This window comes from Fukomys damarensis, unplaced genomic scaffold (assembly GCF_012274545.1).
Source record: "Fukomys damarensis isolate Sample0158 unplaced genomic scaffold, DMR_v1.0_HiC HiC_scaffold_23, whole genome shotgun sequence".
NCBI lineage: Eukaryota > Metazoa > Chordata > Mammalia > Rodentia > Bathyergidae > Fukomys > Fukomys damarensis.
Window position 1 is genome coordinate 3,117,562 of NW_022900935.1, and position 24,183 is coordinate 3,141,744.

General features: G+C 56.3%; 1 protein-coding gene across 1 annotated transcript in view; it reads left to right on the plus strand.

Annotated features, from left to right (window-relative positions):
• The window catches only part of Pax7 (paired box 7), a 94,784-nt gene that overhangs the window by 46,907 nt on the left and 23,694 nt on the right, over positions 1–24,183 (plus strand). Inside the window, exons 5-7 of the mRNA XM_010614276.2 lie at positions 5,638–5,837; positions 12,077–12,242; positions 13,768–13,961. Of these exons, the coding sequence (XP_010612578.1) occupies positions 5,638–5,837; positions 12,077–12,242; positions 13,768–13,961 (560 nt within the window). The remainder of the gene's footprint in view (positions 1–5,637; positions 5,838–12,076; positions 12,243–13,767; positions 13,962–24,183) is intronic.

A 24,183-nucleotide genomic window follows, 5' to 3' on the forward strand; every position in this document is an offset into this window, starting at 1 on the left:
AAGACTGGGCTGGGAGGCAGCGGGAGAGGGGAGCATGGGGACAAGGCCGGGGGTGCCTGTGACGGGGACAGAGAGACAGACCCTAAACCTCAGACCACCTCTGGCTTCCCCTGATCTTGTGTGACAAAGGAGTTGGCCATGGACAGCTCTTTCCCACCTTCTGGGAGGTGCATAGGTTCAGAAATTGCCGGCACCTTATTTCATAACTGTTCCTCTAGCAAAAGAGACAGGAGAGAAAGGTTGGAGATGGAGAAGCCACCTTGATTTTCAGGATGGGAAATGAATTTTCCATCATCCAGGGAACTTGCTGTAGCCAAGTTGGCTCTCACCGGGCTGGGAGGGCAAGGTAGTGGATTTCTCTCTAGCTTCCCTGCCCTGGGACACCGGTGATCATTCGTACGATGAGGTCAATCGTGTGTGCTTGACCCTCCATGGTGATATCGCCGACAGTGAAAGGCCTGCAGACTGTGGGGGACTGAGCACAGGTTTGGGATGAGGCTACCGCTAGTGCCTCAGAGTGCAGAAGAAGCCTGGCAAACGTTCTGCTGGGCTGTACTCATTGACGAATACATTAAGTGTCTGCCTTGTGCCTTGGGTCTTTGCTGTCTGTGCTCAGACAATCTCCCCACCCAAGAAGACCAGCAGGCCCAACACCAGGCTGTTTCTGAGAGCTCTGGGGATGGGTGGTGAATTCCGCCTGGTAAGACAAGGAGGCTTTGCTGGGGAGAGCAGGAGAGGCAGGACGGGAAGACCTGCCAGGCAGGGGAAGCTCGCATTCAAAGGTGTGGAGCGGAGAGAGCCTGGCTCACTCATTCAAGGAGGCCGCGAGGGAGCAGAGAGCCGTGCACGGGGCAGTCAGCTCGACGCACGGGCAGGTAGATGTTGCGAGCTCTGGCTGGCGAAGCTAAAGAATTCCGGCATGGCCTGGCAGCAAGCAACAGCTTCCTAGGTGTGTCAGGCTGGGGAAGGAGGCTCGGAAGGCCGACTCTGGGGGAGATGGTGCGGCCGCTCTTGTGGATCGTCCATCACCACACTCAGGCCGGCCGGCGCTGCACTTGCTCAGAGGTTTGGAAACCCCGAGGCTCCTGTCCCCCGTCCTAGCCTCCATTCCACCCTCCAGCTGTGCTGCGGCTCTGGGAGCCACGTGGCTCTCCCGGTGCTTGCCCCCGTTGCTCTGGACCAGAGCTTCCCACACGGGACTGGAAAATCCCCAGACAAAGTGGTGCCCCGTCCGTCAGCCCGGGAGCTTCGGGAAGCGGATGCTGTTTGTACGATTCGTAGGGGCTGCGTCCCCGCCTTGCTCAGTATGGATCTCCCACGTCCTTGTCCCCGAGTGCAGACGGGGGCACAGGAGACTGAATCAGTGGCCCTTTGTGTCCCTTCTCGTGCTACTTTGGCCTTGTTCTGCTCTCCCTGCTTCCCTGTCATTGCCATCATCAATAAAAATAATTATCCTTCCGGGCTGGGGATTTAGCTCAGCGGTTCGGTGCCTGCCTTGCAAGTGCAAGGACCCGAGTTTAATCCCCGGTACAAAAAAAAAAAAAAAAAAAAAAAAAAAAATTGCACTTGTCCCAAATTACCCTTAAAGTCATTTTATTCCTCTCTCTGCCCCCTCCCCCGGACAGAGTCTCACTGTGTAGTTCAGGCTGGCCTTCAACTCGCTGTGAGGCCCTCGCTAGCCTAGAACTTTTGGCAGTCCTCCTGCCTCAGCCTCTTGAGTACCGGGATTACAGCCATGCTCCACCATGCCCAACCTTAATTCCGCTCTTAAAGCCATCAAGTGAGGCATGCCGAGATGGATTTTAATCCTCATTTTTATAGCTGAAAAACCAAGATCCAGAGAGGGAAAGTGACGCATCCAAGGCCACATAGCAAGGGGAAAGTCTGACCTGAGAATCTAGGTCTCAGGCCCACTAGGCCAAGGCAGCTGGCTGGACCAGAGCTGTCCCATGGGTTCTCCGATCCACTCCCAGTCAATGCTTTGCTCCCTGTTTGTTTTCAGGAACCAAGCACAGGCACACTGCTGTGTGCCCTATTGAAATGATGGAACCTCTCTGTGCTTCGCTTTCCTTATTTCTAAAAGAACCCGCAGTCCCGCCTTCACAGACGTATCACACGAAGCCGATACTGAGAAATATCCCTGGAATAGGGGTCTCTTCCCTCGAGCTGGGCCTGGGGGAGTCAGTGGAAGCTCTTCGTCAGGGGCACAAGTTGCCAATACACTGTGGTCCTGTTTTTGTAATTTGCCCGTAGCTCTCTGAGGACAGCAGGACAGACTTGCTCATCCTCCTCAGCATCCAAAGGGTTGTTATGACAAGACTTCTCTCGGAGCGGGCCATTCTGGGTCCTCCCAAACAGCAAAGACCTATGGACCTTGCCTTGCGGCCTTAGTCTGGCGTTGCTCTAGCTCCAGGATTCTCGGGTCCCTGCCGACTGAGGGGTAGGAGGGTCAGGGAGATGGAGAGGGTCCGGAATTGTGGGTCATAAGCCCAGGGCAGGTTCAGGAGGCTGCGTGTCGTGGTGGAGAGTGAGGCATGGGTGGAGAGGATGCCAGGGCTGGGGTGGAAAGAAGCACTTTGAATTTTGCCCCAACCCTGCATAGAGCAGCTATCGATCATTTGCTGACCATGTTCACGGTCTGGTCAACACCCTGTAGCCTGATGTCATTTCTTTAACATTTTGCTTTATCAGAAACACTTTAAAAACTGATTCACGGAGGTGAGTTGGTTTGTCAGTGGGAGATGAGTAGGGTTTCCTGTAACTAGATGGGAGCTATAAAGACAAGACACCATCAGAACAAACAGCGCTATGCAATTCTCCCAGAGCTTGGCTTACAGGGAGCTCTGAGTCTGAGGCCTGCCCTCTGCACTAAGAAAGGAGACCACATCCAGGTTACGCTCTTAGGAGCAGGAGGAGCGCAAGTTCCTATCCCAAAACAACAACAGCAACAGAAAAAGAGAAAAGAATGTGTTAAAAATGGTCTCAGATGTGCTGTCCCGCAGCCTTTAGCCATGTGTGGCTCTACAAATTTGATTTAAGATTAAATAAAGTTAAAAATTCAGTTCTCTGCCCGGTGCTCCGCACCGTGGGAGGTTATTATGACCCCCTTAGACAGTGTGGGTCTGGAGCAGTCCGTCATTTTAGACAGTTCTGCCTTGGAGCTAAACTAGGACTCCATCAGGTGGGGATTTCCTCCAGGTCAGGACGGTGCCTCTCCTGTCAGGCTGGTGCTCTCCTCTTCTATCTGACCCCTGGCTCTGAGTACAATCTCCACCCACGAGTTTTACTCCCAGGAACCCTGATGCCGTCCCACTCAGCTCCTGCCTGAGCTCAAGGCTCCCGCTGGAGGGACCAGCCTGGTGCCCATCCCTGCCTCCTGACTAGTATTCGCTTCTTCCTTGTGGGGCCTCAAGGGGCCTTCTGTGTCCCCATCAGAAAATGAAGGTTATTCTGTGAGTTTTAGGAGAATTTGTGGGATTAGCTGTCTTTGGCTCTGAGCCCCAGATGTGCTGGGGAGGGGGCTGAGCCAGCTGTGCTCACCCTGGTCTGCTCTCAGTGATGGAAGGAGGCTGGGCCGCTGGCAGCTCTGGCTGGGAAAGGGCAGAGGAAGGGTTGGATCTGACCCCGGGTCTCTGGCTCTGGGATGAGCCAGTCAGTGGTGAAGGGAAGACTCCCTTGCCATTGGTTCCGTGCGCGGACAGCATGGCACCACAGCTGGGGACAGCCTGGCAGTGGTCAACAAAATGCAGCGATGACTTCCCAGTGGATAAGATGAAAGGATGGAGGGGAAGGGAAGCTGGGTCAGAGGGACATCGACTGAGACTGGATGACCCTCCCAGTGGACGACCTCCACACTCTGGTGCAACCACCTGGCTCCTGGCCACGCGTGCAGCGCCGTGATGGAATTTCCCATCATGACCTTGGATCCATGGGGCCTTTCACGTGTGTCTGGCATGCCTTCCTGCCACCTCCACAAGATGCTGCGTTGGTTCTGGTCTGCAGTGTGTTTTGAGGGTAGGGGCGTCCCTGGCGGCGGCAGGAGCCTGGGCCTTTTAGTCACCAGCATTTGACACAGTAAGAGCATGACACTGTTGGTGAGCAGTCAGGAAAGAGCAGAGTCTGAGTGCCCACGTGGACCCTTACTCAGAAACCCTGGGCGTTTCACTCTGCCTTGCCGTGACTCCGTTTCTCCCTCCTGGAGTGTGAGCTCATGGTCTCTGAGCCTTTCCCAGCCGAGTGCTCTGAAAACCAGGACCAGGTTTGACCCAACATACTGGGCCCATCCAGGCATATAGTAGGTGTTCAGCAAATGCAAGGATGTATGGATGAATGACAGAAACAAGTGCTTCCAGGAACTTCAGAGATCAAGGAAAAGGCATTAGAGGGAGAAATGGAGACAGAGAGAAGAGAGAGAGCAGGCAGGATGGGGCGGAAGGACGATGCTGCCCAGCTGCCCACTCAGTCCTTTCTCTCCTCTCCCTCCTGCTTCTCCCCAACCCCTCTTCCATGCTCCCCACAGATCCCAGGGTGCTGCAGTGCTGCCCAGAGGCTGCTTCAGCCCTGCTGGGACTCCCTTCTGGCACCCACCGTGCGGGGGCAGGGTTGGAGGCTGGGGTGGGGAACCAGCTCAGTGCCCAGGCTCTTGGCCTAGACACCTGAGAAGCTGGATCAGGCCTTTCTGGTAGCTTTCCCAGGCTGGGCGCAGTGCAGGAGCAGATTCCTGGCCTCACAGCCCTCTCCGGAGCTGGAAAGCAAGCTGGCTTCACCTTCCTGAGCTCTCTTTGCAGAGGGAACAAGAAGTCTTCACCCACCCCCCCAGCTCCAGGGCGGAAATTAGTGGAAATGATGAAGCGAAGACCAGGACCACCCAACCAAGGGCACCCAAGTGAAGTCACCTCCTCTAGCCCAGGGGGTCCCCCACAGGTCTCAGAGCATCCCAGAAGGGGCCGTCCTAGTCCAAACCCTTCCTGCCACAAAGAGGGAAACTGAGGCCCGAGGAGGGGACGTAGCCTTCCTCGGGTCACAGGCATCTGGAGCAGAGCCAGACTAGGTCTGAGCTTCCTCACAGCAGCTGTGCTGCTCGCCCTGCCCCACACCTCCCTTCTGTTTCCCTCTGGTACTGTGTCCACTAAGCCAACCGCGTTCTTGTCTAAATGATCCCTAGACCAAGTGTCGTTTAAATACTTAAATACAAACAAATCTCAAGCAGAAACAAAAGTCCCCCAGCCTAGAGGCGAGGATGCTACATTTGGACCATAGCGTTCAACAATGCACTGTGGGCTTTTCCTTTGCATACGGGTTTCTGCCTTGCCTTGCGAGTCGAGGCATGTTAATATACGGGAAAACTCTCTGCTTTGGAGAATAGAACCCTACGGATTTTGACATGTGTTTTAGCATGAAACCACCCCGAGTATTATGTCATGGGGCCGGCAGAAGTAACCTAAAAGCCCAACTGTAGGGGACTGGCTTTCTAAAACACGGAATGGTTTTCTAGAAGGTACTTGTTCAGCTCCCTAAGGCGGAGTGTGGAGGATGCTGGCCTCCTTCTCTCTGATGAACAGTGCTGGTGTGATGGCCCCGGCCCCCACAGCCTCCGTGTGGCTGAGCTCAGGCCTTGTCCCCGCTCTCCGGCTGTAGGGAACCGGCTGGACGAGGGCTCAGATGTGGAGTCGGAACCCGACCTCCCGCTGAAGCGAAAGCAGCGCCGCAGCCGGACCACGTTCACAGCCGAGCAGCTGGAGGAGTTGGAGAAGGCTTTTGAGAGGACCCACTACCCGGACATCTACACCCGGGAGGAGCTGGCGCAGAGGACCAAGCTGACCGAGGCGCGAGTGCAGGTGAGGGGCGCCTGGCAGTGCGCGGAGTGTTCCAGAGGCGATGCGGTGGGGCCCCCGGGGGCTAGGGGCCACGCGAACAAGTAACCAGGTGACACAAGGGACCGACGTGCGGGCACCTCGGGCCACCCGGGCAGGTTGGCAGGGCCTCACGCCCCCCACGCACGCACGCACGCATCTCAAGCCACAGGGGCAGACAGACCCAGAGGAACGGTGTTCCAGGGCTGCAGAGCGGGGCCTGGCGGATACCAAAGCCCACGTTCTTTTCATGCGGGAAGGAGGAGGCTGTCTCGGAACCTGGCTTTGGAAAGCATCGGGAAAAGTCCTAGAAGCAAACTGGCACTGAGCCCTCCAGGAGCCGTGCATCCTCTCTGCCTCGCACTCCCACTGACAAGCGGGGAGGCCTTGGGCGGCCTTTGAGAGACCCCGAGGGGCTGGGGCCAGGAGAGGCCCTCACCTCTCCCTCCCCTCCTCTCAGGGCGACATCTGAGCCCCCGCCCGGCTCTGCCCCCTCCCTGCACCCGTCCAGTCCAGTCCCAGCAGCTGTTGTCCTGGGCACATTCCTGGGCGCTTTCTCAGTCCCGTGTCTGGAGGCCTCCCTGCTTCCCACCACCTTGAAGCCTGATGGCTCCTTGTAAAATTTGCTGGCTGTCAGAGCTGTGCTTGTATTGGCCCAGGGGACACAGACACAGGTGTCACTCAAGGTCCAGGGCAGGAGGGGGTCTGGGAATGGAGGAGCTGCTGAGCCTGGGCGAAACCTGAGGGAGAGGCCAAGGTGACCTGTTTGTGCGAGACCGACTCCCCTGTGCTCACAGTGACAGGCAGGATCTCCACCCTGCGGCTGGCCGTCAGGACGCCCCCCAGGGCAGGGGTGGGCTCTTCTCTTTGGCCCCAGAGCTTCCTCAGCGGAGCAGGGAGGTAGACATATTGAATTTTAAATGATGAACAAAGAGCATTTAAGCCTGGAGAGAGGACCCAGGCACAGGAGGCTCTGAGAGCCGCTCCCCACCATGGGACCAAGATGGACAGCACAAGGCCTCGTGGCCAGCAGCAGGGACACAGCAGAGAGCCCAGGTCCCTCCTCTGACTGGCTGACTGGCCGTGTCACCGTCAGCAGATCACTGCCCTTCGCTGAAGTCAGTTCCCATCTGTAGCTAAGGGGTGGGACTCAGCGATCACTAAGATACCTTCAGACTGGCACCCTTACCTGACTGGTGAGGTGGTGTGGTCCGTGTCACTGGAAATGTGGCAGTAAAGGCAGTGTCCAGTCAAGCAGGGACTTAACAAGGGATTGCTGTTGCAGAGAGCGTGGGGCAGGACCTCGAAGGGCCCTGGGCACTGCTGAGATCCTGTAGCTGTGGACTTGCAAGCTTTGGTCTGACTGCAAGAGTCCATGGTGTGGGAGGCTCAGCCCCTCCACCTTGGTCTGCAAAGTGGAGATGAGCAGGGTACAGTAGTGAACCCCTACAATGCCAGGACTCTGGGTAGCTGAGGCGGGACAGTATGAGTTCAAGCCTAGGCTGGGAACCTAGTGACTTAGTCAGACGCAGTCTCCAAATTAAAAAAAAAAAAATTCCTCATTAAGTTTATTTGTACATTTAAAGCAAACAATGCAGTTACATTTATCATCGGGATCTTGCACCTGTACATGATACGTCTTGGTTCTTGCTTTTCCCCCCTCCCCTGCCCTCCCTTCACCCCCTTCACCCTCCTCAATTTGCAAAGACTTTGTTTCCATTTTTTGTCTTTTTTCACATTGTTTCTTTTCTCTTTTCCCTTATTTCCTTTCCACTTCCCCTCCTACTTCCCCTTTGCTCCCCCCCCCAAAAAAAATTTAAAGGGTTCGGGAGTGGGAGAGAGAAAATTAAAAGGAGAAGGACAGAGAGAGATATAGTATGGTCTGTCTTCCTCTGGCATTAAGTGATTAAATGCAAAGAGATAAAAAAAAAAAAACCCTTACAAAATGCGTGGCACACAGAAGGGGTGGCTGTTATGAAGATTCCACCTGTCCTGGGCAGTTCCAACCCTGGCCACCCTGGCAGCTCTGTGCCCATTCTTCTGGCAGTCATTTATTGAGCATTTACTGTTTGCCAGCTGCTTTTCTAGGCACTGGGAACTCGGTGGGAACAGTGCTTGCAGCCATGGAGCTGTTCTGCTAAACGCCTTAGCCGCTGAACCGTCGTGGGGCAGGGATCTGTTAGGACAAAGAGCTTCTTCACATTCCCTCCAGCTCTGCTCCCCACAGTGGGAGCCTCCTCTGGTAGCCTGTGTGACCTTACCTGGTGCCACAAAGCCCCGTGCAGCCAGTAGGAAGCCTGAGACCCAGGAGGGACAGCAACGGGGACCCAGGACTCCTCGTGAGGAATTTCCATTTTAAACAGCTGCTGGTCTCACCCCCAACCTTGCTTCTGTCTTCTTTGGAGGCGAACACATTGGCTGTGTCCTAAGCATGCGATCCTGAGCCCATGAGCATCTTCTAGAAACAGAGGTGTCGGAGCTGCCGGAGCCTGGGGTCACCCCTTGGCTCTTCTCAGGCCCGCCAGTGAAAATGTCCCCGTCCCCTGAGCACTAAGCACTGTGGCCCCAAATTGGAACCCTGCTGTTGGCTTTGGTTTTCTCTGAACAGAAATCCCACTGTGGAGACACTGAGGGGCCCTCTGCCCAACACCTTGCACCGGATATTGGCACAGCATCTGGGGATAAGCGACGGCCAGGAGGCTGCTCAGCACCCTGCGGTGCCCTCCTTGGTCCTCCCTAACTCTGAGGAGGCAGATGTCATTTTCTCCTCCATACTACAGATGGAAGCCCAGAAAGTGGCTTCCGAGGGCCTCTGTGGTCACCCATGCTGGGTGTGGGGAGAAGGAGACGAAATGCATATGAACTGGGTCGGGGCCCCACTCGTGGGCAGCACAAACACTCAGGCAGAGTCACAAACCCAGCCCCGTTTTCAAACAGCCCAGCCCTGTTGGGGGCATCTGGGTGGGGCACTGGGCCTCTTGAAGCTTCTGTTTCCTCTCCGCCAATGAGCAGTTTGAGCTAGAGCCGGCCAAAGCCGCCTGGCTCCGCTAAGTCAGGACGTTCTGTAGACCAGTAACCGCACATCAACGCTGTTCTGAGCAGCACCCGGCCTGTGTAACTCACTGGCGGTCCAGAACTATCTCCAGGCGGTGTTATTAGCTCCATTCTGCAAGAGGGAGGCATAGAGACACCACAGGGTTTCCTCTTGGCCGGGGTGGAGGCGGGATCAGAGTCCCTGGTCTGAGCCGTCAGACTTCACCCTGTGAGAAGGGAGGTGGCCTGGGGAACAGGACCAGACAGGAAGAAGGTGAGCACTGCCCCAGGAAGTCCTCCTGGGTTCTGAGAAGCCAGGTTGAAGCCCCCCTGCTGGCCTCTTTTAGAGCCTTTCTGGCTGCCTCTGAGCTCACTATCGGGGCCAGGCCTGGCAGAGGCAGCACCAGGGATGGGGCCAAGTCCTGTGCACCTCCAACCCCAGGGTCTCACCTGGCCACAAGAGGGGGCTTGGAAGGGTTTGAGGTGAGGAGAGGGCAGTAAAGAGGAAGGGAGCTGGGCCAAGGAAGGGCAGGGCAGAGGAGAAACAGAGCAGGCTGCTTACTGATGAATTTAAGGAAAACATGAGCCACACCTAAGGAACAGCTGCACCCAAACTTAGGTCATTCCCCAGCCAACTCCAAGACTCTTGACGTTCATGTTTTACCTGTGTTACTTGGTGTTTTCCCCCCTGAAACTGGGGACTGACTCCAAGGGCACTCTACCACCGAGCTACATCCCCGGCCACTTTTGTTTTTGTGTTGAGATAGGGTCTCAGGTTGCCTGGGTTGGGCTCACACTTTCGATCCTCCTGCCTCAGCCCCCTGAGGAGCAGGGATTACAGTCTCCCGCACTGCCACCTGTGGCTACACTCACTTCCTGTTTAATAAAGTCGCTGTATTTTAAGATAAAAGCATGTATCACTTCTATAAAGAAGTGAGTTGTAAAAAGAATATGCACAGGGGAAAGTGAAACATGATGAAAGTCTTTCAGGGAAATGTCACCTGCAAAGGCTCCGCCCTGCGTTCTAAAGAGAAATTAGCAAATATTAAGAAAGGCACTAAAAACAAAAAAGGCACTGAGGGTGCATTAGCACCAAACTGAGACCTTCCCTCCCAGAGTCCAGGAGGCCAGGGAGAGGTGGGGCACGGACGGGGTCCTGTCCGTGGGGCATCTGCCTCTCCTTGAGCCCAGCAGTGGTCCCAGGTCCGCCCACCTCATCCACTGTCCCCTCAGGCGCTCTGGGAGACAGGGAAGATTCAGCCCTACCTGCGGGCCCAGCCCAGCCCAGGATACCCCTGTGGACACCATCGGTGCCCTGTGAAAACGGGGAGAAGCTGGGACTTTGTTTTATTTGGGAGCCAGAGGTTTCACCCTTCGTTGGGCTCCTCTCTTTTTCCTGTGAAAATGAAATGTCAGAGCAGTGGCTCCGTCCCTCTCGCCCAGGAAGCAGACACAGCTGCTTCCCCGGGAGGGACCTAGGAAGATCAGCAGTGTCATGGGTGCAAAAGTGTCCTCCACCCAGCTGGCCTGCCCTCCCCTCTCTTGGCAGATGTGGTCCCCAGGTTTGGGCATTACAGGTGATTGCATACCAGGGGAGGTTGAGGTTGTCACCCCGCCAGGAAGGGCTCCTGAGTGCCTCGGCCCCAGCGAAGACACACTAAGGTCTCCTTGTTCATTCACTCGGTTCTTTGTCATCCATCCATCCATCCATCCATCCATCCATCCATCCATCCATTCAGTAAGTATTTGGCGTGCACCTGTAGGGTGTCCAGCCCTGAATGCAGAATGTAGGACCCTTGAACTACAAGAGACTCAAGGATGAGGGGATTAGAGGAGGAAAGGTATTTAGGTGGAGGGAACAGCATGTGCAGAGTCCAGAGGGATAAAGAGCCCCTCGAAGCAGCTCACTTCACACCCAGTTCTCCTTTCTCTCTGGCCTGTCCTGGGGACCTTGCATACCCCGATGAGTGGGCTCTAACTTAAGTCCGATATAAGCTTGAACCTCAGTCCCACCACAGGCTAGCTACATGACCTTGGGCACAAACTATTTGACTCTAAACTTCAGTTTCCCCTCCTGTAAAGTGGGTGCAGGAGAAAGTGTGTGGACAGGACCGTGCCTGCCCACCCGGGGGTGCTTGGAGGAAAGGGAGGCCCGGAGACATGAGGTTAGTGTTTCCCCAACATGTAATAAACCCCAGGCTGAGTAAGCAAAACGAGGTCTCTGTCCCCAAAGAATGAGCTTGCCCAGCCGAGTCTGGAGTGGGGGTCCCGTCTAGGTGTGTTCCCGATGTGCAAGGTTCTCCTGGAGGGCTTCCTGGGGAAGAGTGGGTGTTTGGGAGCTGGCCATCAGGCGGGGCCTGGAGCAAGTGTGGTAGGAAGAGCACTGGGCTGAGAGTCACTCACACTTGTCCGGGCCTCACCTTGTGGCCAAGTCACCCATTTTCTGTAGGCCTCAGTTCCCTCACCTGTGAAACAGAAATCATGATAAGAGCCTGTTCCTGGTGTCTGTGCAGACAGAAGCGGTCATGCCTCTGCAATCACTCTGCAAACCATCCATATCGGTTGCTTTTCCATTGCTGGAAAGTTGCCCAGCACCCACAGTTTAAGGACCCAACGTTTAACGTGGCTTACGGTTTTAGTGGGTTTACTCTGTGGCTGGCTGACGGCCTGCCAGGCAGAAATATAGCATGGCAGAGGGCATGGTGGAGGATGGCTGCTCAACCTGTGGCAGCCAGGAAGCAGAGAGGGAAAGAAAGGAGGAGCTGGGGACAAGAATGCACTCTCCCAGGTCACGGTGACCAGAGACTCACCGCTAACCAGGCCCCGCCTCCTCAAGCGTATTCAGCTCTGAACTTATCCACGGGGGAACCCACTGATTGAGGCAGGCAGCTTAGGGGCGGGTACTGGGGATCGAACTCCGGACCTTGCGCTTTCGAGGTAGGAGGCAGCACCCCTGAGCTAAATCCCTGGCCCTCCACCGATGGATATATCATCTCCATGATCCAATGGCCTCCCACACACGAGGCTTTTGGGAACACCTGAGATTTAAACCCTAGTTCCATCCATGTTGCAGGAAGGTGCATTTCCTCCCTGGAGGAGGACGCTGGCCGGATCAAAGGCTGATGCCTCTGAGGACTGGTTCTGTGTTTCCGCCAGGCCTGGGATCTCCATTCTCTGCTCCCCCTCCCCAGGTCTGGTTCAGTAACCGCCGTGCCCGTTGGCGCAAGCAGGCTGGAGCCAACCAGCTGGCAGCGTTCAACCACCTTCTGCCAGGAGGCTTCCCGCCAACCGGCATGCCCACGCTGCCCCCTTACCAGCTGCCGGACTCCACCTACCCCACCACCACCATCTCCCAAGGTGAGCATCCAGCACCCTTTTCCCTCCCCGCCCAGCTTCCTTGTCTTCCTTTCTCGGACAAGAGTTCTTCTTTTTTATACTTCCTGTGTCCTTGACTATTGCAACAAAAAAGGAAAGCCCTGCTGCCCTGCTGTTGAACTTCTCAGCTCTGCTCAGAGGCTGCGGGGCCCGGGGACGGGGGATCAACATTCAGTCCCTGTGCACCTGTTTAGACCCCAGCTTTGCAAAGCCTAAAGTAAACACAGATCTGGGATCTTATTAAAATGCCTGCATGCTCCCTGGTGAGGCCCAAACTGCTGGCTCAGGGGCAACACTTTGAGTGTCCAGGATCTGGAGTGTGTGGAGTAACTTTGGAGGGAAAGGATTAGAAGGTTCTCCAAAGGGTTGCGTGTAATCACAGCCTTGAGTTTTTCAAATGTGAGAGAGTGGAGTGTGTGTGTGTGTGTGTGTGTGTGTGTGCGTGCGTGCAGGTACCAGGAGACTACCGGGGCAATTTTTTGAGATCAAGTTAACCTCCAATCTGTAGCAAGTAAAGATTCACAAAGGGGTTTAAATAACTTTCTAAGGTCTCATTTTCTTGCCCGTCTGTTGCTCGAAAGAGCCATTTTCAGAGATGGACTAAAGGTCAGGCCTCCCTGGAGGACCTGAGGGAACTTGCGCAGAGAGACCTCCTCTAGGCTGAAGAACCAACCCTCCCTTCCCGCATCCTGGCTGTGCTGAGTGTGGTCAGGGCCCTGAGTTAGTCCTAGGAAGGAAGGGTCCCTTGAGCCCTGTTCTCAAAGCAGAGATTTGCACCTGGCCTAGGGCGGGGGCAGCTGCAAGGGGGTGGTAGGTGAGGAAGAGAAGAAGGGAAGGTGGTCCGAGGGGAGATGGTCTCCCTTACCCTCCTCGACCCTGCCCTGTTGTCTCCCCACCTTGGTCCACACAAGGAACCCCGCACTTGCTCTCTGCCTCCAACCCTCACCTGGCAGGCTGAGGAGAGTCAGGAGCAAGGCCGGGACAGAGCAGCACAGCAGCTAGGAGCAGAAACGGCTCTGGAGCTGGGCTGTTCAAAGGCTGGTCCACCATCCCCACCTTGGTCATCTTGCCTGAGCACCCAGGCCGGCCAAACCTCAGTGTCTTCGCCTGTAAAATGAGTCGCATTCTTGCTCCGGGCCTGTGGACACCATCTGTAAGAGCTCCTGGCGGTGGTCAGTGTTCACAGACACGGATAGGACCAGCCCGGGTACATTGACATGCCCGGTGAGGTGTGCACCTCAGTGCAGCTGACACGTACCTAACACCTACTGTGTGCCTAGCACTGTGCAGCGAGGCCCGTGGACAGTTGCCTAGAGGATGTCTAGAATCTCGGTGGGGCATCCGCCAAGACGTGGACAGTCCCTGGTGCTGTCCAGAGCCACCTGTCCCATCCCATGTCGCCTGAGAAGGTGGTCCCTTCCCTCCAAGGGATAGCAGGAGGCTCACGGCTCTTTCTGGCCTCCAGGAGCAAGGCCCCACCCAGCATCTCTCTCGGGTCTCTCCACAGACGGGGGCAGCACTGTGCACCGGCCTCAGCCCCTCCCGCCGTCCACCATGCATCAAGGTGGGCTGGCTGCAGCTGCGGACACCAGCTCCGCCTATGGAGCCCGCCACAGCTTCTCCAGCTACTCCGACAGCTTCATGAATCCGGGGGCCCCCTCCAACCACATGAACCCTGTCAGCAACGGCCTGTCTCCTCAGGTAGGGCCCCGCTCCCTTCCTCCTGGGTCCATCACCGGACCCCTGCTGGCTCAGAATTCACGGTCTCCACGGAGCCACTGGCTGGTGGTGCCTAGAGAGCATTTAAGTGGAAGGGCGGGTGCTCCTTTCGCCTTCACTTGTCACTGTGACTTGGGTCTATCTGCCTCAAGCTGATGCAGGTGGAGGAAATGCTTCCTTTTTCTTGCCACCCAGAAATAAGTGGGTTATTTAAATCCTTGCACATTGAGGCACCGCACTGGTACAAGCTGCCAGCACCTGGGGTTTAGATTTAGAACCAGGAGCCCTTCCTGGTTTCCGTCCTGTGCTTTTTCTGACAGTTCTGGACCAGGAACTGTCTGTCCTCGGGTTGGATCTTGGGAACCAGTTCACTCACGTACGATTGGCTGCTGGTTAAGTCACTTATTGCCTGGTGGTGCTGCTAGAAATCCTAGGACCTGCTTTGGGTGAAACGGGAAAGATAGTGCTGGGTTTGTGGTGTGTTTGGCGAACAGGACCTGAAGATGCCGGGAGTCCAGGTGAATTTGAGAGACTACTGGGCTTATCTCTGCAGCTATAGCAGATGCCCAGATGTCCATGGGGGGAAGGAGTTAAAGCTGAGATCAGTTTTACTGTGTCTCCCGCCTGCTGAGTCTCCCCCACCCCGCCCCACGTCTGTGGGGAGAGCACAGACGCGTGATGCAAACCGATCCGAGCAGCTGTGGTGCGATGGGAAAGGGTACAGGCTTCAGGGTGGGTTTAAAGCACAGCTGTGCTGCTCAGGGCACGCTCGGGCCAGTGTGCCTCTGGGAGCCTCAGTTTATCCCTCAGTAAACAGAGGGACTGTTCCTGCCTTCCCACCGAAGGATGTGGGCTGAGTTCGGCATTGCTAATGGATCAAAGCCCCTGGCACAAAGCCTGGCACAAAAAGGGCAAAGTGTTAGCTGCCTCGTCCCCCTCTTGCTGGATGATATAATTAATATAGAAAACCTGTTAACTTAAGGGAAAAGGAGCCAGAGGAGAACCACAGGCAACACCCTACAGGCCTCATCATCCAGCCCCCTGTTTGTGTAAATAAAGTTTTACTGGAACTCAGCCACGTCCGTCCTCTTATGGCTGTGTTTCTCTCACAGCAGCAGAGGTGAGTAATTTTGAAAGATACCATAGGGGCTATAAAGCCTGAAATACTTCCCAAATGGCCCATACAGAAAAAAAATGCCAACCTCTGGTCCGAAACACTCCCGAGACTGCTGATTTTCTGCATGTCTGGGTTCTTTCCTGTGCCTCTATTAATTTGCATAGTTGAGGGTGAATTGCATCTGTGTTCCAGCATTTACTTGTGGGGAAGGCCCGGGGCAGGTCCCTTTCCCTCACCATGCCTTGATTTTCTCACCCGTGAAATGGGCATAGCTGAGGTTTGAATAAAAGATCCAGCTGCGTAAGGTGCTCAGCCGAGGCCTGGTCCAGAGCGAGTGCCAGGGAAGTGTGGGCAGCCCCACATACAGCCCCTAGCGGCGATGCCACTGACAGCTGGACTTGTCGGCCTCAGCACTGGACCTCGAGGGCCTCCCCTACTGTCTTGCTGGTATCCCAAAGCACAAAACCCTGCATATTCAAAGCCTGCATCCAGAATGCTTCCCCAGGGGTGCTAATGGGCCCCTTCTGGAGCTCAAGGTCATGACCTCTGTCTCATTAGTGCAAGGCCTAATCATCCAGGCCAAGCATCCAAAGCTGGGATGGGAGACAGACACAAAAGGATCCCAGGACCTGGTAGGAGAGGACCTGCAGAGACACGGAATGGGGCCCAGGCCTGGCCCTGTGGGACAAAACAAGTTGGGGGGGGCATCCTGGGAAAGCTGAAGAGGGCTCTGGGATTATGTGGGACAGCTGTGTCACTTCACAGACGCCCAGGGCTGAGAAGCCAGGGCCTGAGGCCGAACCACTGCTCTTCCCTGGTCCCTCTGTGTCAGGGTCCTGAAGCAGGACTTGTACCACTGCAGATGAAGGGTCCCCGGCCTTCCGAATGGGGTTTGGGGCGGGGTGATAGGCGTGGACAGAGGGAGGGGAGGAAAACGGCCCTCTAGTGCGAGGAGAAGGCTCTGGGAATGTGGGACAGCTGTGTCACTTCACAGACGCCCAGGGCTGAGAAGCCAGGGCCTGAGGCCGAACCACTGCTCTTCCCTGGTCCCTCTGTGTCAGGGTCCTGAAGCAGGACTTGTACCACTGCAGATGAAGGGTCCCCGGCCTTCCGAATGGGGTTTGGGGCGGGGTGATAGGCGTGGACAGAGGGAGGGGAGGAAAACGGCCCTCTAGTGCGAGGAGATACAAGGGAGCTCCTCGCGTCTGGGTTTAGAGGCTTGAGAGCTGGATGTTGCATTTCACCCCCTCCCCGGAAGTTCCTGAGTGGGACTCAGGTTCCCTCTGCCCAGGGAGCACAAAACACAGAGCCAGAGGCCCTCGGGAGGCTCGGGAAAGAAAACTGAGAGCGTCATGGATTGGGTGAGCCTTGGCCTGCCCGGCGTCAGCACCGAAGGTGTAAAGACAGACGGAGGGGCCGACGGGGGCGGAGGGGACCGGGAGGGGAACAGCTGCTGCAGGGGGCTGTGGGCTCCTGTGTGTGAACGGCCCAGGCCTCCCTTGAAGGACGGCGCGGGGAGGTGGGGTGTGTGGGGCCCGAGTCCCCAGAAGTCCAGGGCCCAGCTGAGGGTCTGCACCTCTCTGAGCCCTGGACCAGATATCTTGGGCTCATCTCTGGGGTCGTGGGAGGGGTGAGGCCAGGATGTCCATGGTGTAGGGACACTGGACTCCGGTGACCCCGCACCCTTCAGGAGGGGTTTTGCTGAAGCTCACCTGGGCAGCAGGAAGAAGACGGGGCCTCCACCTGTTAGCCTCGGTTGTGGGTCCCACCTGTCACCCCAATAGCTTTGGCCTTGGAACAAGGGGGGTGTTTCGTTCTTACAGAAGCTACTGGGGGTGGGGTGAAGTGAGGGCCACAGAGCTCCTGTTCAGACCTGGGACAGGTAGCTCCGTACACGGCTGGCTTGCTGTGCCTGTGGGGAGGATGTCCTTCTGTGAGTTGATCTGGGTTTCCTGCCTCCAACTGCCCTAGAAGTGGGTGCTGCTGAGCCCCAGGGACTCCCCGGAGAGCCCACCCAGCAGCATTTCACAGGAAAGCCCTTTGCTCAGTTCAGCTCTGCGCCTGTGCCCTGGCTCTGACGGGAGTGAACAAGAGGGTGGATACCGAGTACCTACTGTGTGCTGGGTACTGTTGCCTGCCCTTGGGATAGGTTGGTAACAGAACGGGAGAAGACCCAGCCCTGGTAGGGCTGCTAGTGCTGGCAGACAGACAGGAAGGGAGTGAAATCAAGTCACACGGTATGCTTAGCACGACTCTGACAAGGACAGAGACACTCTGGAGCCCCTGTGATGTTCAGATCCTCATCTGATCCTTTCATGTATTTTAATCCGCGTACAGGGAAGAGCCAGGATGCGAACCCAGGTCTCCAGAGCCTGTAATTGGGACCACTTGTTCTGTCCCGGCCCTGAGAAATGCCCACACCTGCACAGCGTGGTGGAGGGAGCAGTGCCTGCTGTGGATGGGAAAACTCAGGCCAAGGAGCTTAGGGGGGAATTGGCACAGCTAGGTATGAGGTGCGGAAGTCTCCTTTGAGGCTTGGTTCCCTTGTAGCCAGCACCCCCCGCCATCTTGTAGGAATAAACACTCAGCATTTGATGTCTCTGGCTTCATACACTGGGTCTTTCTAAAGCAGAGCAGAAAACAGGAGCACCAAGCTGGAAGATCTCAAGTTTGAGCCCAGCCCGGACGACTTAGTAACTTAGTGAGACCCTGTCTCAAAATAAAAGGGCGTGGTGGTGGTGAGGGGGAGCTGAGGATGCAGCTCAATGTGAAGGCCCTGAGTCCAATCCCCAGTACTGGGAGGAGAGTGTAGGGATCACAACCAGGCCCATCTGAAGTTAGGGCTCAAAATCTGCAGCCCACTCTCCTCTTTGCTCCAGGTGGAGGGTCAGCTCATTGGAAATGACTCTCAGAAAGCAATTATGCAGATGTTGACTTGCCGTACGTACGGAGGCAGAGAAGAAGACGCCAGGCTGGCCCCGAGGGTCCCCAGTCTGATGAGGAGATGCCACCCTGTCCCTAGGAGCTTGTAATCTGGTGGCAGAGGCAAACCCCGTCCTTCGGTGTCCTGGTGTCATGGTGGACACACGGGCATCTCCCGGAGAGTCCATGCGACAGGAGACAGGCGTCAAAACGTCCTTTGGAGAGACAGGTTTTATGGCTCCCAGGTCTCAAGCAAAGACCCAGAGGCAGAGTTCTGCCGCTTTGAGGGTCCTTTGGGCTGGAGGGTCCAGGCAGAGCGCCCTGGGCTGGGGCCTCTGCAGGGCCTGGATCCTGAGGGGTGAGGTGGGCTCCTTCCTGAGCTTCCTCTTCTGCCAGCTTTTCCTAGATGCTGACTCTGAGTCAGGTCCGGAGAGCACTCAGTTTCCTAAAATTTTCCCCAGGTCGTGCTGTGAGATCAAGGCTAAGGCTCTAGGCCCTGGTCGAGAACTACTGACACCGTCTTTCTGTGCTGCCACCATCGTTCCTGCGTTCCTTATAGTGCCCTCCATTCGTCAACCTCTCCTGTGTCTTAGCATGAAGGGATCCACAAAAAGGGTTTGTGTCTTCACAGTGCCCCCCAGCTAATGAAAACTCCTAAGGGTGCAGTTAACCACATGACCTCGAGCCCAGCGAACCAAGCCTTCTTGTCCCTTCCTGCTCCTTGGTGTCTGCTCCTTTCCCTCCTGTGTGTCATGACTATGGGGATAGGAGCTGGGGCTGCAGCTCAGGAATCCAGCACTGGCTTAGCGTGCACGAGGCCCAGGTTCCGTCACCAGCACTGCCAGAGAGAGAACAATGATGGTGACAGGTAGCTTAGAGCCAGTGCTTGCAGCAGGCCAGGCACACGGGGGCGAGGCAGGACATGACTGCATTTGGCTGTGGAAGCTGGTGGTGATCCGGGCCCCTCATTTTACAGGGGAAGAAACTGCCCTGCCCAGGGTCATCCACCCACCTGCCCAGCCATCCATCCACTGCGTATTTATTGAGCACTGTGCCAGGCCCCATGCTAGGCTCTAGAAAGTGAAAGAGCTAGGATTCAGTCTCACTCCATAGCCCTCTGCGCCCTTGTGCTGTGCCTACCCCGAGAGGCTGGCCCAGGGGTTCATTTAGGGAAGTAGAGGCCCAAGGCCGCTCTGGCAATCGGGCAGAGCCGGGTTCAGCGTCCAAACCCAAACCCCACTCTTCCCCTTTCTCCAGAGACCTGGAGAGACAAAGTTGCAGGGCAGGCGGTCCTGTTCCTTTACGAAGGGCCCTCCCGAGCTCGCCTCAATTCCCAGCGCTGCCCTGGCATCATCCTGGTGCCGTGGGAGCCCAGCCAGCAAGGACAGACACTCTGTCATCAAAACACCTGCTGGTGCCTGCGTGCATGGAACCGCTTTGCCTGTCTGAATCTTTCAGGCCCCACAGCAGCCTGTGCTCGAGGAGACGGGCCCAGAGAGGTTAAGTAACTAGCAGAATGCCACAGAGCTGCTGAATGGTGGAACCAGGGTTCTGAGCCCTCTGCTGGACCCAGATGTCACCGCCCCCTGGTCCCTCGGCAGAACCAGACCAAGACAGCCGCTTGCTCTGGGCAATGGAGCGGTGCTCTGCACAGGGTGGTACTGGAGACTCCATGCCTCTCCTCTCACTCCCTTTGTTTGCCCGCCCCTTCCTTGGTGACATCGTGTTCATAATAAGCATTTAAAATGAGGCTTGCTGGACCAGGGACAAGGAAAGAGGAGGGGTGAGAGATCTGCGGGCAGGAAGACGGGGAGGGGGTCGTGTGGTGTTAAGTAGCCCAGAATTTTTAAAAAACTGATGCAAATCACTGGTAGGAGAGAAAATTATGTGCAATTACGTCCTGATATTGGAAGGTTTTGCCTAGTCCAGGCAACAAGATCTCATTAACAAGCAGAAAATAAGATTGAAATGGTGTGTAAAAGAGCTGAAAAATGAATTTGAATGCTGCGTTTGTCCACAATTACCCCCTCCTTCACACATATTTTATTGCAATTTTTTTATTATTCTTAATCTCTCCACTCCTCAAAGCAGATTGGGGACATCCTGGCATTACCAGGGCATCAGGAGGAGGTGTGGAGGATTTCCCGCCCCCTGAAAGGAGACCCTTCTCCCGCGCATTTTCCAAGGTTGGGTTTTGGAGGGATCAGAATTCATTTCTCCGGCTTAGCAGGTTGTAGGAACATGGGGTTTTAACCCCAGCTACGAGCTCCTCTGCACCCCACCCACCCTTCCCTCTCCTCCCTTCTGGGTGGCTCCCCTGATGCCCGCTTCTTTCTGTTTACCTTCTCAGGGTCTCTTTCTGGCTTTCCCTTTCTTAGGAGCCCACTCCCCCAGGCCCACAAGTGGAAGGAAGTTCAGGGCAAGGGAAACTGAGGCCTGTTGCCAACAAGGAGCCCCGAGTCTGAGTTCTGGAGCTGCCACTTATTAAATGGCTGTGTGAGCCTGCCACAGCTTGCTTTACCTCTCTGGACTTCATCTTCCTCATCTGAAAATGGGGTGCTAATCCTTATGTCTGGAGGGTGCTGTGAGGACTAAGGAGCAATTTGAGAAAACTGTCCTGCACATAGTAGTTGCTTCATAAAATGTGCATTCTCCACCTCTCCGTCTATGCCCTGGTACCCAACTCTGCCTACTCCGCTCTCTTTTCCATGCCTCTCTGCTCTACCCCTTTCAGCTGGCTAGGAAGTGCCCGTGTTGGTTTCCCATGTAGGGCAATGCAGGGTGCTCCTGCTCACCAGCCCCGAAGGACAGGTGCTGGAGTCCATGCAGCAGCCCCTCTGCAGAGAGCACGGGGAAAACCACACCACCTCACTCCCTGGGAAGGATGAGGTGGGGAGACGGAGGGCGTGATTCAGACAAAGGACCTGAGCTCCGAGTGGTTTTTTCCAGGACTAAGGAAATAGCTGAGTTATTCCCACCCCCATTCCCCCTTCCTCCTCATGAGCAGGGCTGGCAGATGCGGCCGGGTCACCCAGAGCTGAGCACGGTGGCACAGGGTCAGGGTCAGCTTGTGGAAGGGGCCAGGAGTCTGGCTGGACTTTTGTGGCCCTGAAGCCAAATGACATTTTTTTGTGTCTGCCCTCCCCAGCCCACTCTTGCTGTACCCAGTAACAGCCCGGCTCCCTGAGACCCTTGGGGGGCAGCAACAGGGGAACCTGGCCACTGTCCACCCTGCCCATCAGGTGTCCCCCAAGCTCCCAGAGCCCTGGCAGCCTGGGGACAGGGATGAGCTGCGGGCCCCGAGAACCAGCCAACTTTAGCCCTGAGGCACCAGGCACCCTGGGTCTCCGCAGCAGTGGGGGACGGACTGTGCCAAGCTCCGGTTCTCACAGCTCCTCTGCCTCTGTCTATGGCTGGCCCACCTCGGTGGGAAAAGCTGAGATATTTCCTGCTGGCAGCCGCTCCCCAAACACAACCACCTGTCCCTGTCCGTCCATCCGTCAGAGGCCCCGGCTCCAGCCCCACGGGGAGAGGCCTGGGCTGAGCTGTCTCCTGCAACAACAGACCCATATTTCTGTCTCTGCCGTTCCCGCCCTCTTCCTGGGTGGAGGGGAGTCAGGGGCCTCGGGAAGGGAAGGGACGGTCTCACCTAATCCAGGACGGGGCCCCGCTCCCTGTGTCCAAACAGAAGCTCGGGGTGGAGAGGGGTCCTCGAGGCGCTCTGGTGCCCGCCACTGGGACATCTGCATGTCTGCGCTTCACCCTTGAGAAGGTGCGGGCAGGAGCTTCCTCTGCCCCGCCATGAACAGGGAGGAGGGGACATAGCCTGCTTGGGAGATCCAGATGTGGCCAGGAGATCCCCTGCTGCCTGGGCCCACAGTCTCAGCTAAGACTGCAGGCAGCACCCCCTGTCCACACACTGTGGCTTATTTTGGCGAAGCACATGATACACAGTGTCTGGCACATGGTAGGCCACCAACCTCGGGGCATCCCGCGGGCCTGACAAGACACCGCTGGGTCTGCGCCTAGGGGACCCTTGGAGGCACATGCGGCCCCTCCATGTTGCATCCAATTCGCTCCCTTTTGGACACAGCCCACTGGGAGGCTTGGACAAGAAAGACACACGGCCGTCTCTGCCGTGGCAGGGTGCCTTTGGGGAGTAATACTGTGTCCTACGAAGAGCCTTAGAGAATCAGCTGTGGACGGTTTACTGTGATTTCTGGTCAGCTAGGAAGAGCAGAGAAAGTGTGGAGTAAGGAGGGCACGGTGAGCAGGGGAAGAAGGAGGGCCATAAGGCGGGAGAGGGTTTGCTCAGGGGAAATAAAGGAAGAGGGGCTGAGGCTGGTGCAGCCGAGAGCAGCACAGACAGGGCGAGCAGGACAGCAGTCGGCAGTTTGGGTGGGACGGTCGTGCAGCCGGGGTTGGGATTCTGCTCTGCTAATTTGCTGTGACCGCAGGCAAACTGTGTGAGCTCTCTGAGCCTCCGTTTCCCCACGTTGGAGGCAGGGTGTATGCCACTCACCTTGCAGCGTTAGAATTAAAGGAGGCTGTGTGCGGAACAGCATGCCCCACCTTGCAGATAGTAAGTGCTCAGAAGTGACCTTTTTTCCTTTTCTGTCGCTCCGGCCCTGAACAGAAATCCAGTTTAAGGTCTTGCTTGCTTTCTCTGCTGAAGTCATTTTTGCTCTGGGACAAGAGGTTTTAAGCCCAGCATGGGCCAGCTCTGGTTGGAAAATCAGGAGATCTGGGTTCTTTCCTAGTTCTGTCTGCCTCAGAGTCACTGTATGATCTCAGTAAACTCCTCTTGGGCCCAGGCCTCAGGGTCCCCCATCTGTGCGATGAAAGAGATGGGCCAGCTGCTAACGCGGAGGCGTCTTCCTGAGTGGAATGGTGACTCTGGGCCCTCACGGCCCCTGTTTCGGCAGGCAGGCTTGGCCCTCCTAGCCCTGTCCTGCACCTGCTCCGCGCCCTCCTGGGGCCCCCACCTGGGCTCCTGGGCTTCCTAGCAGGCCAGAGGTTTGGCCATGCAGAGTTGCCTGGCTTCGTGGGAAAGAACGCAACAGTGGGTTTGTTCATCTTTCTGATAGACGGGGGCTCAGGACGAGACAGCCCTGACAGATAGAGGGGGATTAGCAGTTAATACCGAGGGCAGACTCAGCGCCGTGCCGGCCATCCCCGGGGTCCTTGGTGGGAGGGAGGCTGCCAGGATGGCTGGGAGGCTGGATTTGGGAGCTAGCATGGACCCCAGGTAGAGCCAGCATGGATCTCAGGGTGACTCTGAGGGTCCCCAAAGGCCTCCAGGCCACTGTACCTGCTGCTCCCTGGGCCCAGGCCATCTCCACTACCCTTCGTCACTGTGAACCCAACCTCACGTATCCTTAGGTCTTGGGCCCCTTCCTGGAAGACTCCTCCTCACCCCCTCTTAGCTGGGCTTTTCCTGGGGCATCGATCGCATTTTTATCAGTGTATAAAAAGCACCTGTATTACTAGACACATACAATTCATGCTAACAATGGTCAAATGTTTTCAGCACTCCCCACAGGCCAGATGTGTGCTCAGCCCGCTGTATGGGTTATCTCGTTCAGCCTGGATGACATCCCCTTGCGGGAGGCCCTGGAATTTATTTCTGCCCTGCAGATGGAGGTGTGGGGAGGGGCACTGAACGATTTCAGTGATTTGTCCTGGACAAGTTGCTGACGAGGGGCAGGTCCTGGACTTGAACCCGGCTGTCCTGACCCCAGAGCCGGGCTCTTACTTAGTGCTGGTCATTGCGATGGTCTGGTTTCCACCTGCTAAGATCTTTGGGGGCCCCAAATGTGACTCTCTAATCTCCAGAGTCCCGGAGGACAGGGACACGAGTGCTGGGTTTCTATTCGAGGCCCAGTCTCCCGCACTGTCCTTTCCTACCTGGTGACTTCAATCAGAACCACACTGCCTCTGCTCCCCGCTCTGTGAGGTGGAGCCCCTGGCAGTTCCCACCTCTCCGAGCTGACCCGAGGAATACATAGGTATGCAGTCATTGGATTGCAGGTGGCCCTGAGGCAGGCACCACAGGGACCATCACAGGCCGAAGGTCTCAGTGCAGGGACCGGCCCCAGACCTGCTGTTGCAGAACTGCGTTTCCCTGTCTTCCAGTCTCCTTTCCCGTTTTCTCTGGTCTCTTCC